This window comes from Chrysemys picta, chromosome 7 (genome assembly GCF_011386835.1).
Source record: "Chrysemys picta bellii isolate R12L10 chromosome 7, ASM1138683v2, whole genome shotgun sequence".
Classification (NCBI taxonomy): domain Eukaryota; kingdom Metazoa; phylum Chordata; order Testudines; family Emydidae; genus Chrysemys; species Chrysemys picta.
Genome location: NC_088797.1, coordinates 49281722 through 49298016, shown reverse-complemented (window position 1 = coordinate 49298016; position 16295 = coordinate 49281722). Strand labels below are relative to the sequence as shown.

General features: G+C 50.0%; 1 protein-coding gene across 2 annotated transcripts in view; it reads right to left on the bottom strand.

Moving 5' to 3' along the window:
• Window positions 1–16295, bottom strand: part of CACNA2D2 (calcium voltage-gated channel auxiliary subunit alpha2delta 2) — a 590375-nt gene that overhangs the window by 181700 nt on the left and 392380 nt on the right. For both annotated transcript variants that reach the window (XM_042861788.2, XM_042861789.2), the window contains exon 5: window positions 15799–15843. In XM_042861788.2, the coding sequence (XP_042717722.2) occupies window positions 15799–15843 (45 nt within the window). The remainder of the gene's footprint in view (window positions 1–15798; window positions 15844–16295) is intronic.

Sequence of the window (16295 nt, the reverse complement as noted above, 5' to 3'; positions counted from 1 at the left end):
TGTGGGGACCGGGAAGGGCATGAGGCAGTTAAATGAGGGAGCAGATATCTCCTAGGAAAGCTGAGCAGAAGTTCTGAGGCCTGGAGACCTCGGAGCCCAAGATATTTTCATCCCTCTGTTAGGAGGATGCTGCCTTGCCCCAGACAGGTGTGCATTGGAATCCCAATCCCACTGAAGCCAGTGGGGATCGTGCAATGTACATCCCAACGTGAGGGAGCGGGGTGGGTTATGCAGCAGGATTATACAATTTGCCTGTGATGTAGTTGGCTGAGTTCACATTCAGAGGCTCTGCCATTGCTATACTCACTCTTTTAAGGGCACAACTTTCTCCATTCCCATAAACAATGAGAAACATAGCAAAGGAAACCTAGCAGCATGACGCGCCATTTCTAGACTGTTGGCTGTATCTGCGGCTACAGCTTTCCCAGTCGACATCTTGTATCAAAGAGGTCAGAGCGGGACGGTGTCTGTGTGATATCTAATGTCAGCTAGTCCTTTGTACAAACGTAGGAGGCAGGCTCAAAAGATAGGGAAGCAAATCAAATACACTAGCTTACAAATGTCTCACAAAGCAGCAGAATTGGAAAGTGGAGCGAGGTACAGGGCTCAAGTGCTGGAAAGGATGATACAAAGATGTCCCCAGTCTATACTGCCGAGCACACCATGGGTAAGCTATCCCAACCACAAAAGAAGGGGAAGTTGCGAAAAAAGCCTGTCTTCCATTTTATAACTCTGGGAAATTAATGACTTGCCACTGATCAGTGGCAAAAAATTAACACCATTGTTGTTATGGCATAAAGGACCAGATCCTCCAGGGCCAACATGGGACACAGCTCTATTGATTTCAATGGAGCTTTGCTTATAAACAGTAGCTGGGGATCCACCCTGTAGGATTTGGGCCTCAGTTCTGATTTAAACACTGCCCCTGCCATAAACATAATCATAATGCCTGGAAATTTATTTTAATTTTCAACCATTCTGCCCCTGGTATCCAGCTGAGACTGTTTGTTGATTAGAACACTTGTCTAGGACTAAACATCGAATCCCTCGCTTCAGGGAAGAGGCGAAAAGTTCTTGACTTCTGTAAACATTCTGAGTGTCTTGCGGTCCCTGAGTGAACCTTCGGACAGTCCCCATTCATTTGGGGAAAAAATAAATTAAAAACGTGTTCAGGAAGATAGTGGAGTGTCGGCAAAATGAATAGGAAACGCAACTCTATTTTCCCTCCACATTTCAATCTGGCGTGAGGCTCATGAATGAAGTCACAGTTTCACTGAATAGGCATTGTCTATTACAACTAACTTCATTTCAGGGAGTTCTCGTGCTCAATTTAAATCTAAAAAATGGAACTAAAAAGAGAAAAAGATGCGGGTTTGCTATTTACGTCAATTGCAAGTGTCCTGCTATCTTTTTTTTATTATTTCATCATCTTTTCTGTCTTTTATTTTGGTTGGAATTAAATTAGCCGGGATTTCATTGGGAAGAAGTAATAGTTCTAATAGGGTAGAGTCCCATCCATGGAAAATTACAAGTGTTTTCAATAGGGCCCATACAATTTTGCTATAATAAAAAGAGAGAGAGAGAAAGAGAGAGAAGCCCAAATGGGAAATGATTTGAGCGCTGCCATTGACATGGATACAAAATGTTAACTTCATTTGGTTCCAGCCCTGGAAACTAAGTTCCTTTTCTTTTCTGCTTTGTTATGAGAGCTGCAGGTTTTAAAAAGCTGCGATTGCTGATTGCTCGGGAGACCTCAATGGCTTTGCAACCATCTGGAGATGGAGGGCCTGATTCATTCTCACTAGCACAATTTGCATCCTCTAGTGTGCAGTAGTAGACGCCCTAGAAGGGGCAATTCACCCTGGAAGAGGGAAGCAGCTGTCTTCCAGGCATTCCATAGAATGCAAGACTGCATAGGTGCCCAGCCAATGGAGACTGCTTGAAAAACCTGCTGCAGCTCCCAAGCTTTCTGGACATATCCCCTTGCAGATGGCCCTGCCCACTTTATAGGCTGCATCAGTGGACGTGCGCGAATCATTGATTTTGGGGGGCTGAACTGCAAAATCCCTCCCCAACCCAACCCCAGAAGTTCATTTCAAAGCTCAACTGATTTTTTTAGGTTGTTCTCAACAAAACAAAAACAAAAAAATTTATTTGGGTCAAAGGAAAAGTTTCGAACAGCGATTCAAATGGACATTTTCTAAACAAAATGCCGATTTGAAATGGTTAGTTTAGAAAATGTCCAAAATATCCTATTATTTTTCCTAGTGTTTTTCCAGACAAAACTATTTGCTGAACTTGACCCAACTTTTCGATGCTTTTAAAAAAACGTTTTTTCGAGGAATTTACTATTCGCTGAAAAAATATTGCTGAGCTCTATGCATCACATCAGCTGATACAGCCTAGGCAGTCTGCACTGCTTTGATTCATGTTCCAATTGGACTTTCCACTACTGAGGCCCGTCTACTGTCTGCACAACCCAGGGGACAGATGAATCAAGCCTTTAATGACACACAATTTTAGACCCAAGACCAATTTCCTAAACCACCATGCTTTGTAAAGCAATTATCAGTTTCTCCTCAGGAGTTGTCACTGCCCATTCTGCTGTGGCTTCACTGCTATTGTTATGTGAGCTAGTTGTGACCTTGCTCAGGTACATCTACAAGGGCTGCAATCACATCTCCTAAATGCAGGGTAGACATACCCTTGGTTGCCAGAGGGGGCTACAGCTCATTTCAGGGAAATCTCATGGAGGGAAATTTGGACAGTGCTTGCTTTGGCCACTCCTGGTTCCAGCCAGTATCAGGAGACCCTCGTCTTCATGAGCACTGCCGATCACTGAAAATATTTTATAGTCAAGACTGGCCTTTTCAAAAGCCAATACTGTGTCAAGCCCATTCCAGAAACATAGGAAGATTTTCCTAGCCCTCGTCAGCTAGAGGCTGGTTTATGCCCTGAAGCACGAGGGCTTATATCCCTCATATGTTCTAATCCCATCTAATGTCACCGTGGATGTTCTCATTACACATATAAATGTCTAATCCTAAAGCTAACAGCCAGAAGTTGCTGGCGTTTTGCATAGGAGCAGCCTACCTTGCACTAAGATTGCTGCTGCATAACTACCAAGTGACTCCTGCCTGGTAATAGGAGGGAGGTCTAAGAGAACGTCTACACTGTAATTAAAAGCCTGCGGCTGGTCCATACAAGCTAACTTGGGCTCACTGGGATTGGGCTAAGAAGCTCTACAGGGTCCTAGAGCAGGGCTCCAGCCCAGGTCCAAACATCTACACCACAAACAGCCCTGCAAGCCCAAGCCTTGCAAGCCCGAGCCAGCTGGCATAGGCCAGCCACTGGTGCCTAACTACAGTGTAGACATACCCTTAGAGGCGAGTGGGTAGCTAAGCACTTCATTTCCAGGAAGAGAGAGAGAGTGCAGGAAGAGAAAGGATTGTCTTCTGGTTAAAGCAGCTGAATGCTGCCCTGGAGAATTGGATTGTATCCCTGCCTCTGACACAGAGTTCCTGTGTGATGCTAGACACATTTTTTACAAGTGATCATTAATTGTGAGTTCCTCATTTTCAGAGTGCCCAACTTGAGCCCCTGAGGTCTGACTTGTAGAAGTGCTGAGCGCTCATAGCTGTGACTGAAGCCAATGGGAGCTGGGCTCTGCCAAATACAGTGCTACGTAATGCTAAGGACTCTGAAAAATCAGTAATTCTGTCTCCAGAGCAGGATTTGAATAGCATGCAGGAAATTAGGCCCAGGGCCACACGTTGGAGAATGAGGAACCATCAAAATATTGAACAGATGTTCACTCAGTGAACACCATCTTCCCTGTGCACTGAATGAAGCAGGGCCCTGTGCAAAAAATAGGATGTGATCATGTAGTTAAAGACTGTATTGTAATGCATACACACATGGGGGCTGAGTTAAGGTTGCAGAGGCATCCTTAATTCTGGCATTTCCTAACTTTGGAGTGCTTGACTTTGCAACCTTAACAATATTTTTTCAACTTAGAGTTTTTTTGTTTGTTTGTTTTTTTAAACAAAATTTCATACTTTTTTTTATAAAAGCAAACTGACAATCCCCCAGAAATTCCACCACATGGAACCATTTTGACTCCCTCCTGGGTCATCAGTGGAGCTGGCACCATTAACTCCACTGCAGAGAACTCTGCCACTTGGGTCTTAAACTGGGAACTATCAGGCAACCTTAACTTTGGGCATCGCTACCTGTGCCACCTATCATTTTTAGCTCTTTGCCCAATCTAATTTTAAATGCTTCAAGGGATGACAGAGCTTCCAATTCTCCCCCTCGAAAAGTATGTAGGTTGATAAGCATAGGGATGATGCACAGATGTACCATGCTTATGGAGCTTCCTCGCTCTCTGTGTTTAATTAGTGGTCTTACATTAATTAAGAGATCTGTAAATAAAATTAACCCATGCCCCATCTTCTGTTTTGTCAAAGCATCTTCCTGCCCCCTGCTTTCCTTGCTCAGATTAGTCCCATGGGCTGATAAAGTCTCATACTTCCCCTCCAAGGAAGTCACACCTGTTTGCATCTGTCACTGCTGTTTATCATTCCTGTAGCTCTCGTTAAACTTACTGTTCCTGGGACAGCAGGAGCAGGCCATGTGACCTGTTGCTGTGTCAGTGGGGGACGATGGTGTCGGGGAGGGTTTGTCAGCGATTGCACTTGGAAGAAATCGATCTGATCTGTTTTGAATTTGCCCTCAAGCACTGTTCTTTCTTGTTATTTCAGAGCCTATGTGACAGGAAAGCTAGATCTGAATATCTGATGCATTGTTTGGCACTCAACTACTATGTATAAATTCTAGAGGTGGTTGAATCCTATTCATCAGACTGAGCTGAGGCTTATCAGCTCATAATCCATCCCTGCTTTCCGTGCATGTATTTGTAAGTGCTCAGCCAGTAGTTTGGACTAATCCTTTTCAGATGAGGGGTGCTTTGCAAGTTATTCGTTCCAAGTATTTGCTGGATTCCCGATGTGCCATTGCCCATGTGGATTTGCTTCTGCTCCTTGCGTGGATGATTTGAACCAGCAATATACGGAAGAACGAATCACGCACTGCAGTGTGAATTCATTCAGCTTGCAGGAGTTGCAAATATTTTCATGGGTGCCAGAGAACGTTAGTGCCCAACAAGGAAGCTGACCTCACACAGAGAATGGTTTATTCACAAATCTGGTGTTTCCTTTAGATAACCAGCTTTAATAATTTCTCCAGGCCACATCCTAAATTCATTCCTCTCTCTTTACAGAAGCCAAACTATCAATGATTTCAAATGGAGTCTGCCCACGTCGGCCTGAAGAAATAGCCAAGGAAGAACTGCAGGATTTGGCCCTGAGGTGCAGATCTTGGGACCAAACCGAGTGTCTAGGCAACACCCACTAAGACGCCGTGCAGCCAACTCGGCCTAGAACGTCCCAGAGGTTCCCACATTTCTTCAGAGTGGGTGCCGTCTTAACAGAGAGATTGCCATGGGGCGCTTCCCTTCCCAGTCACCCACCTGGGGACCCCTCCTCTCCCACTGAGCTCACATCCCAACCCAGCGGGCGCCACAGCAATTACTCAGGTGGGAAGTAATCTTAGGAAAGTCATATATTTTTAGCTTTATATGTTGTAATGCAGAGCTGGAACCAGATGCCCAGCTAGTATGAAATGACCCAGCCCCGCTGTCTGGAGTGGCGCTATACTGGGACCCCAGCCGAGAAGCAACCCCCTCCCCCCGCCACTGTAACACGGCTTGGCTTGCCGTTGATGGTGCAATTGCAGTGCTGCGTTAGTGCCGTTTATCTGTGCCCAGGTGCATGTCTTGCCCCATTCGCCATGGCGATAGAGAGCCACAGGGTCAGTGGTAGTAGTGGACGGGGGGATGGGGGACGGGGGGAGGGAGAGCAGTGCAGAAGGGTGTGTCCTGCTGCGTTCCATGGACCCAGCACTGCACCACCCGGGTTAGGGAAGAGGGCGTGAAGAGCAGGGCTAATACGGCCCCAGCTGCACCTGGCAAGTGGCAGCAGCCGCTGCTCTGCTCAGACCGCGTGGCCAATGCAGGTCACATGCAGAGGGGGCGATCCCGCAGTCCCCCCCCCCGGATTTATGACACACACCACATGCTGGAGGCCCAGCTCCAGCAGTGCTGCTCTTGTAGGCAGGTGGGCACAGACAAAGATACATGGCCCTTCCAAGGTGAACTGACTTTGGGGCTGGTGACCTCCTGGTCTCAACTCTGTTTCTCCTTCTTGGGGTCTGGGTAGGGTTGTTCTGTGCTAAATGGTCATGTCCACCCCATTGCCTTCCCAGTTCAGCACCTAGCTGCAGGCTGGGGGAAACCGATCCTGTGAATCGGACTCTGGGTCAAAGGTCTAGATGCTCTCCCAGTCCTTCGCTGCTTGTCTCTGTGTAAAGGAACACGTGGGACATCGGGGGACAGGCCTGGGCTCCCAAACCAGGGCCACTCGTATGTCATTTGCAGTTGCTGCCCACTGCTATTGCCTTCCACTCCAGCTAGGGAGTGTAAGTGGCTGGCAGAGGCCTAGGGGTGCAGAGTGTGGTTAACTGGAGGGGCGACAGGGGGCTCTTCGCTCACGAGGTTCTGACTTGATCACATTTCATCGCTTTTCCCCTCCAGCTGTTTAACAGCTCTGTGGAGGGAAGGGGCAGCAGCAGGAAAAACTTCTTCCATCGCTGTGCCTGAGCCGGGTCTTAGAAGTGGGAGGGGAGCTCAGTCAGATGAAGAAACAGCTATTTCCTGCCAGCCCAGGGCTCAGAGAACAATCAACAGCGGGGGCTTGTACTTAGGGCATCTTTCATCCTGAAGGACCTCAAAGTACTTTACCACCCCCATACCCAGGCAACCTTTCACATGCCACTAAAATGCAGCCACCTCTGGGGTGAGGTAGGGCAGCAGCAAATTCCTGTGAAGTGCTTTGATCAGACAAAGCACTAGCTGAGCGCTATCATCATGAAGTGTAACTGGCACATGTCGACCCCCTTGGGAGCCCTGGGAAATTCAAGCTGTCTGATTTATATTTAAAGCACTGATTGCCAGCATCACAGGACGACTTTGCCGGGAGGGGGGTCGAGAATTAGATTCAGTCTCTAATTAAAGGTTTGCTCCTCATTTGAATTTCAGATACCAGTTTTAATTTTAGAAACTTTCCCAGGCAGCAGAGCGGCTTGCCTTAGTGAACATGCACCTGGATCCCCCTGAGACTGGCTCCGGCTGACGACCCATCACTGTCAGAGCACAGAGTCAGGGGGCAGCCGCTGAGTCTCTCTGCAGGGGCCTACACTACAGCCAGGAGCCATCCCCTAGTGTCCAGCCCAAGCAGCTGGGCTAGGCCTGGGGGATAAATCTGAGGGTCGTAGGGCGAGGAGGAGGAATCTACCCCAGGCTGTGGGATGGAGGCGCCCTAATGGCTGGAGTAGCCTAGCAGTTCTCATCTGCAGGCGGAAGCGCAGGAAGGCCATGCCCTCCCCACCATACTGTACAGGGAGTGCCCGCCACCCCAAGCGGGGCTCTGCAGTGTGCAGTGCATACCCTCTCTGCAATGCAGAGCCATCCTGTGCACTCTGGTTCTGCTTCCTGGGTGACGGCGGACATGGGGCTGCATAGGGCACTAAGTGGACCCTCTCAGAAATTGCCTGGTGTAACAGAACAGCATAGCACTGGCTCTTAGGGACCGTAACCAGTTACTGCTAGGGAGCCCAGCTGGCTCAGCCAGAGAGACAGCACTTGCTACAGTCATATGTCTGGAGTTATGCTCATTCTAAAGATCCCAAGGCATCTTGTAATCACGCTCCAACAGCCAGTGCTCCTGCCACACAGCGCCCCCTGCTGGGAGAAGATGGAACGGAGAAACTGGGAGCTTCCCCACCACAGCCAGTGCTCCTGCCCTGCCCCCTAAAGTACCCCCTGCTGGGAGAGGCTGGGACTGGAGTAGCTGGGTGTTCCCCCCATAGCCAGTGCCACCTCTCCTGCTCCCCACAGCGCTCCCTGCTGGGAGAGGCTGGGGCTGGAGAAGCTGCCCCCCGCATCAGCCAGTACTCCTGCCACCTCCCCACAGCACCCCCTGCTGGGAGAGGCTGGGGCTGGAGTAGCTGGGAGCTCCCCCACTGTCCTGTGTAAGGGGTATAGAGCATAGATATGTCTTGAATAATTACTAAGTATTAATTCCTCCTGGCCATCAGAGAAGCTATCCACCTCTGTTTATCTCAAAATAAGATCCACCTAGGAAGTAAAGACAATAAGAAAATGATTTTGTCTAAGGACCCACAAATCAGCCAAGGTTAGGAGTTACACTCCCCAAGAACACAGACTAAAACGGCTTAATGCGACTACTGCTACTCACCTACGCAAGAATCTCTCATAATCTGCATATGGATAAAACCTCTTTCTCCCTCCCAACCTAGCTAAAAAGAACTCCAAATAAGTTACCAAGAAGGCTCGCACCCTGCTTTCCTAGCAAAGCAGCCCATTGCATACTGAGGCCCTGTCTACACTGGCAAGTTTCTGTGCAGTAAAGCAGCTTTCTGCATTGTAACTCCTGAGGTGTACAAGCCACTTAGTGTGCAGAAACTGCGCAGTTGTAGCGCTTTAAAAAAAACAGCCCGACGAGAGGCGTAGAGCTTTCTGCGCTGCGGTGCCAGTGTAGACACTGTGGTGATTACAGCGCTGCGATTGGCCTCCAGGAGGTGTCCCACAATGCCTGTTCTCACCTGTCTGGTCATCGGTTTGAACTCCACTGCCCTGCCCTCAGATGACTAACGGTCATCCCCACCCTGTAAATTCCTTTGGAATTTTGAAAGTCCCCTTCTTGTTTGCTTGGTGATGTGTGCAATGGTCTCAGCACATCTTTCCAGGTGGCCAGGCCTACTCCACGCATCAGGCGATCTCCCGCTTGGAGCAATGCCAAGCTGCTGGACCTCATCAGCATTTGGGGAGAGAAGGCTGTCCAGTCCCAGCTGTGCTCCAGCTGTAGGAATTATACCTTCGGACAGATTTCACGATGCATGACAGAAAGGGGCCATGACCGGGACACATTGCAATGTAGGGTCAAAGTGAAGGAGCTGCGGAACGCCTACCACAAGGCGTGAGAGGCAAACCGCCGCTCCGGTGCTGCGCCCACGAGCTGCCAGTTCTACAAAGAGCTGGATGCGATACTTGGCGGTGACCCCACCTCCACTGCTAAGACAACTGTGGATACTTTGGTGGATACATGCCAATCAAGAGTGGATTGAGCTAGGAGGAGGAAAACTTGGATGAGGATGTGGCGGCAGAGGGTGACCCTGAGGCAGAGGATGACTCAGAGGTCAGAGATGCATGCAGCCAGGAGCTCTTTTCTACCCCAGAGGAGGCTAGCCAGTCACAGCTGTTGGAGACTGGCAAAGTGCAAACAGGAGAAGAGGCCCCTGGTAAGTGGATCTGATTTTGGGAATCGCTGAAGTGAGTTGTTGGGGGCAGGAAGGTTGCAGAAAGCAGGCTTGTCTCCCACCACATGCGTAGTCTGAGCGGCAGAACAGGCTGTTGACAGACTCCCTCACTTCACGGGAATCTCCCTCAGATCTCCAGGAAACTCTCATGGAGATACTGGGCAATCTGCTGCCGCAGGTTCTTCGGCAGAGCTGCTTTGTTTCTTGCCCCATTAACGGTAATTTTCCCGCACCACTGTGCCGTCATGGGGGTGGGGGTGGGGGACCATTGCTGTACACAGGTGAACCGCATAGGGGCCTGAGCGGAAGCCGCAGGCTTGGAGAAGACTGGCCCTTGATTCCCTGCTCACACTCACCAGCGAGATATCTTCCATAATGATCACATCCTGTGGAAAGTATGGGGACAGGAATGATTATCAGGCCCGCCCTACAGTGCTAGCTCTCCCCAAGAGCCATGTGCCCGGGAAGAGCAGGGTCCGGGAAGAGTGATTTACCCTGCCCCTGCGGCTACTCACCATTTTGGGGGTCTTGTAGCTCATGTGTGCTTGCCTGGGGTCAGCCAGTTAGTGACAGGTGTGAGAGTACTGGCTGTGTTTTAAATCACGGAATCAGTGTTCTGTGTGTTGCAAACAATACTGCTTCTGTAAAATGTTGAGTTTAAACTTCACAGAGATGACCTTGGGAGCCTAGCCTCGCTCTTTGTTATCGGTGGCTGAACGGCAACGCAGAATTAGAAAGCGGCCAAGAAGAACTAAGGAGGACTTTCTGCGTGATGTTATGATGCACTCCGCCGCCGAGAAACAGGAATTGAAGGAGTGGTGGGACAGCGAGAAGAGGGACTGAAAGGAGAACGCAGCATGCCAGAATGAAGCCACAGAGAGGCTTTTAAAGTTATGGAGTGCCAAGCGGACACACTCCAGGCGATACTAGCTCTTCAAACCAAGCTGCTCTGCTCCCACCCTCCCCTGCAGCCACTATTGCAAAACTCTTTCCCATGCTCCCCCCCAGACACCACCAACACACTCTTATCAACCTCCTGGCTCCAGTCTATATCCACGGTATTCCACTCCTCCCCTCACAGTCCAGCACTGTGGACTCCCTCTACCCACTGCACTCAAACCCATCCCTCTGCAGTTTGGCCCTGCTGAAGTACAATACCCGCTGATTTGTACTCCAAAGGAGAAGGTTGGATATGATCCCTGGACATATACAAATCTTTAGCCGTCCCAGGACCCCTACTCCTCCTGGGACCTTCCCTTCGCCTGTCCCCCTCACTGTTGATGGTTTTTTTTGGTTTGACTCTCTCCTCCAGTTGTTGTTTTTTAATAAAAGAATTGTGTTGGTTTGAAACCAATCCTTATTCTATTAACTGAAAGCAAAAAGAGCTCTGCAAAGCAACATACAATTATGTTAAACCCACATATTGCATCATCTGCACCAATCCCTCCTAGTATTACAAGCACTGCACTCCTGAGCATAGCAACAAAAATTAGTGGCTTTCAGCTTCAAGTTGCTACCTCAAGGCATCCCTGATCCTTATGGCCCTGCGCTGTGCCCCTCTAATAGCCCTGGTTTCTGGCTGTTCAAACTCAGCTTCCAGGCGCTGAGTCTCTGTGGTCCAGCCCTGAGTGAAGCTTTCACCCTTCCCCTCACAAATATAATGGAGCATACAGCACGCGGCTATAAGCATAAGAATATTGTCATCGGCCAGGTCTAGCTCCCCATAGAGGCAGCGCCAGTGGGCTTTTAAACGGCCAAAAGCACACTCAACAGTCAATCTGCATTTGCTCAGCCTCCTTGCTGCTGTCAAGTTGCCCCATGTATGGCTTCATAAGCCACAGCATTGAGAGGTAGGCGGGGTCTCCCAGGATCATAATGGGCATTTTGACTTCCCCTATGGTGATCTTCTGGTCCGGGAAGAAAGTCCCTGCTTGCAGCTTCCTGAACAGGCCAGTGTTCTGAAATATGTGTACGTCAGGCACCTTTCTGGAGCAGCCTGCGTTAATGTCTGTGAAATCCCCACGGTGATCGACTAGCGCCTGGAGAACCATTGAGAAATACCCCTTGCGATTAATGTACTGGGTAGGTAGGTGGTCTGGTGCCAGAATTGGAATATGCGTGCCATCTATTGCTCCTCTGCAGCTAGGGAAGCCTATTTGTGCAAAGCCATCCACAATGTCATGCACTTTGCCCAGAGTCACGGTCTTTCAGAGCAGGATGATATTAATGGCCCCGCACACTTCCATCAACACAAGTCCAACGGACGACTTTCCCTCTCCGTACTGGTTAGTGACCAATTGGTGGCTGTCTGGAGTAGCCAGCTTCCAGAGTGCAATCGCCAGGCGCTTCTCCAATGACAGGACAGCTCTCATTCTCGTGTCCTTGCGCTGCAGGGCTGGGGCAATCTCATCACACAGTCCCATGAATGTGGCTTTCCTCATCCAAAAGTTCTGCAGCAACTGCTCGTCATCCCAGACGTGTATGATGATGTGATCCCACCACTCGGTGCTTGTTTCCCAAACCCAAAAGCAGCATTCCACTGTGGTCAGCACCTCCGTGAATGCCACAAATAATCTCGTGTCGTAGCTACTACCCATGGCGAGATCAATGTTGCTTTGTAGTTTAAGGAATAATTCCACTGCCACTCGTGACGTGTTAGTCAGAGTGAGCAGCAGACTGGTCAGCAGTTTGGGATCCATTCTTGCAGCCCGAAGAGGCAGGGCACGCAGTACACAAACCATTGAAAAATGTCACCAAATGTGGACGGAAGCACAGGGATTTCTGGGATGCAAAGCAATGCATCACAGGTCATTGGGACAGGATCCACGCAACCCCCTCCACCTTCCCACAAATTTTAGCGGCAGAAGAGAAAGAGGTGCTCTGTGGGATAGTTGCTCCGAATACCACTGCAAGTGCCGCAAGTGTGAACACATTATTGCACAGGCAGCTGACATTGTGAACGCACAACAGCGGTTTCCTTTCAGTGTTCTCTGAGCAGTGCTCTAACTGCCAGAGCTGTAACATTGCCACTGTAGAAGTGCCCTGATAGTTGATCCAAAGATGGATGAGGAAGCTGCAAATTAAACAAACTATGCATAACTGGCTGTGAGACTGAAGGTCAAATAGGGCAAACTGGCTGTTACCCTAAGAAACTCAATCCACATGTTCTCACCCCAAATGATCAACTATACATTTGTTTTCCTAATAAATCAAATATACCACGGATAATCTGTTTCGTCCTATCAATACGTTTTTCACTCTGAATTAGAAGCTGCACGTTTATCTGTTCTGTGAATCAGGTAAACTCGCTCTTTATAGATGGATAATATCTCTTGTTCTATTGCAAGCCCTAAATAATGTGAAATGCTCATATAAAATCAAAGCCTGTATCCACCAAATGTAAAGACTTAGAATGGATTTTTTTGTTTCCTTGGTAAATGACTGCTGCACTCTAGGAGTCATAGGCACAAAAAGAAAGGTGGAAAGATATAATCACCTAACCACAGTATAACTTGGAATTATTAAAAGAAATTGCTTAAAAAGGGGGAAATTTCAATTAACAACATGGGCTAATACTGAACTTAAATCCCTGAGCTGAATAGAACTAAAAAGCCTCCGATAAGAACTGAAGAAATTTATTATTCACCCACGCCATCTACTTGATACCAACAGAAGCAGCAGAGAAACTGAAAGGGGTGAAATCTGAGCACTAATGTGGCAACGGGCCAATGGAAATCCAATGATGCCCCCCTCCAATGAGCCCAGGATTTAGGGTATATAAATCTGAGGTTACCATGGGGGACCCCAGACTTGACTGAATCCCTGCATTGCAGCAGACTCCTGGACCAGCCACGTGGAACGGACTCTCCTGACAACCCAGGGTTAACCAAATAAGAAGAAGTGGTGAGATTTCATGTCAAAGATTGTATTCCTCCTTTATGTATACATAAATAACTGAAGGGTACCTTGTTCAGTCTAGACCAGAGGTCTCAAACTCAAATGACCATGAGGGCCACATGAGGACTAGTACATTGGCCTGAGGGCCGCATTACTGACACCTCCCCCCCCACCCCCACTCCACCCCTTCCATGAGGCCCTGCCCCTGCCCCGCCTCTTCACACCCCTTCCCTGCCCCCATTCCAACCCCTTCCCCAAAATCTCCACCCCAACTCTGCCCCCTCCCTACCCCCCCAGGGGGTGCAGGAGGGGTGTGGGCTGTGGTGGGGGCTCAGGGCAGGGAGTTGGGGTGTGGGGTGCAGGAGGGGTGAGGGGTACAGCAAGGGGTCAGGGTGCAGGGTGCGGCAGGGGGCTCAGGGCAGGAGGTTGGGGTGCAGGAGGGGTGCGGGGTACGGCAGGGGGTCGGGGCACAGGAGGGGTGCGGCATGGGGCTGAGGGCAGTGGGTTGGGATGCAGGAGGGGTGCGGGGTGAGGCAGGGGGTCGGGGTGCAGGGTATGGCAGGGGTCGGGGTGCAGGGGTCAGGGTGCAGGAGGGGTGCAGGGTACGGCAGGGGGTTGGGGCACAGGAGGGGTGCGGCATGGGGCTGAGGGCAGTGGGTTGGGATGCAGGAGAGGTCCGGGGTGAGGCAGGGGGTCGGGGTGCAGGAGGGGTGCAGGGTATGGCAGGGGTCGGGGTGCAGGGTGCGGCAGGGGGCTCAGGGCAGGGGTCAGGGTGCAGGAGGGGTGCAGGGTATGGCAGTGGGTTGGGATGCAGGAGGGGTGAGGGGTGAGGCAGGGGGTCAGGGGTGCAGGAGGGGTGCAGGGTGCGGCAGGGGGCTCAGGGCAGGGGGTTCGGCTGCAGGAAGGGTTCGGGGGGCAGCATCTGGCCCGGCGTATACCCGGGGCAGGACAGGTTCCCTGACTGCCTGCCTGTCTGCCCTGCCCCCGCAAGAGGCTGAAACGTGGGGAAGGGGGGGCGAAGGGGCTGTGTGTTTCTGTTGCTTGAGGCATTGCCTCCAGCAGCTCCCATTGGCCGCGGATCCCCGTTCCTGGCCAATTGGAGCTGCTGGGGGCGCTGCCTGAAGTAACAGCCACACACAGCCCCTCTGCCCCCCCTTCCCCACGTTCTAGCCTCTTCCCGGAGCTGCGCAGGGCAGGCCAGGCAGGAAGGCAGGGAGCCTGCCCTGCTCCCGGTGCACCTCTGGTCGCCGCTCTGGTAAACACTGGGGGAGGGCGGGGGGGCTGCGAGGGGCTCGTGGGCCGCAGAAAATCACCCCGCGGGCCACATGCGGCCCGCGGGCCGCGTGTTTGAGACCCCTGGTCTAGACTCTCCAGTGAGACATCAAATAATCATATTTTAGATTTTAACTCATGCTCTATGTATGAGCTCCTTTATAAACCCAAGCAAACTGGCCTAAGAGAGATTTGAACCGTAACTTCAAGTAATTGCTTTTGATATTCTAAACTTGTCCCTCATCCCCAATCCATTCATATAGCAGGGAGCACACTCTTAAAAGTGCCTTACAGACATGTATATTCTGACTCCTTGGAGAAATGTTAGAAGGGTGATAAATTTGTTAGGTACTAAAGAACTGATGATCCTAAGCAAATGTGATAAAAAATCTTAGTAATTTGCATTGTTCCCTGGTAAAACTGCTGAGCCTCAACCCTACTCTGTGACAACTGCTTGCAAGGCTGTATTGGGGTGTGTAGAACATAACTGGAACATTGGTTCTGTCTACACTTGATTGGTGAACTGTTGGTTGTATACTAATGTGGTTCTCAGTGAAGTAATAAATTGCTGTTTGGTGAAGAATAACCCAGTGTCCTGATTTGAGAAATACTGTTCAAGTTAAAAGTTGACCTAAGAAGAACCTAGTGTTAAGTTGGTAAGCTACTGCCCCCTGGACTCGATAAAAAGAGGTTCTCCTATTAGATTCCATTCTAATACCACACACATCAAATTAGCAATTTGTTAGATTTCAGCATTAAAATCTAAAAAGTTCCTCAGCAAAGTCATAACGTTGACCCCTATTCACGTTGACACCTGTCCCATCCCCTACAGCACCCCCTGCTGGGAGAGGTTGGGACTGGAATAGCTGGCAGTTCTCCCACAGCCAGTGCTCCTGCCCCTGCCACGCAATGAGTCCAGCTGTTAAAACTAGGAACTTGCCATGAGTTCCCAGACCTAGCAGTCAAACACCCTGTATTGATATGAACCCGAGTGAACTAGGTCCTGTTCCCCTGTCTGGGATAAGTTTGCCATGTAAAAGGTCCTGCTCCTGCCAATAGCTGCCACAGGAGCAGGTTCCATGCATTGTATCAGAGTGGGTCAGGCAGAGTAGAGCGTCAGCCCAGGCCCATCCCCTACCTGTGACTATTGGAGGATGCAGGGATTATACTTACATATTCCGTGTCTGCCTTGGAGTCGTAGTATTCAATATCCTCCTCCTGCAAAGAAAAGGTAAAAGCTCCGGTTAGTGCTATGCACAGCCCTGGCTGACAGGCCCACGCCACCCCAAACGCTCGCAGAGGCTGTTCAGTCCCCTGCCTCCCCACTGGCCAGGTTCCTGGAAACAAGGCTCAGAAGGAGGTTCCCAAGAGAAAAATGGGAACTTTAAAACAAACCCCATGACTGAGCCATTGCAGTGACCATCAGATGGGTCCAGCTTCCCCTTCCTCCATCCCCTTGCACTTTATTTCTTTCTGTTTCTAAAAGTCGGTGTTAATTGTAGAACTTGCTTCACCATCTCCCCCTTGATGACGTCAGAGTGGGGGTTATGACATCACGGCCTACCACCTCTCCTCCCGCCTGACCATCACAACCTCAGTGGCATCTAAGTGCATCATCACAGTGAGGTTGTGATGTCACTGATCATCACCTCTCTTGCTTTGTGATATCA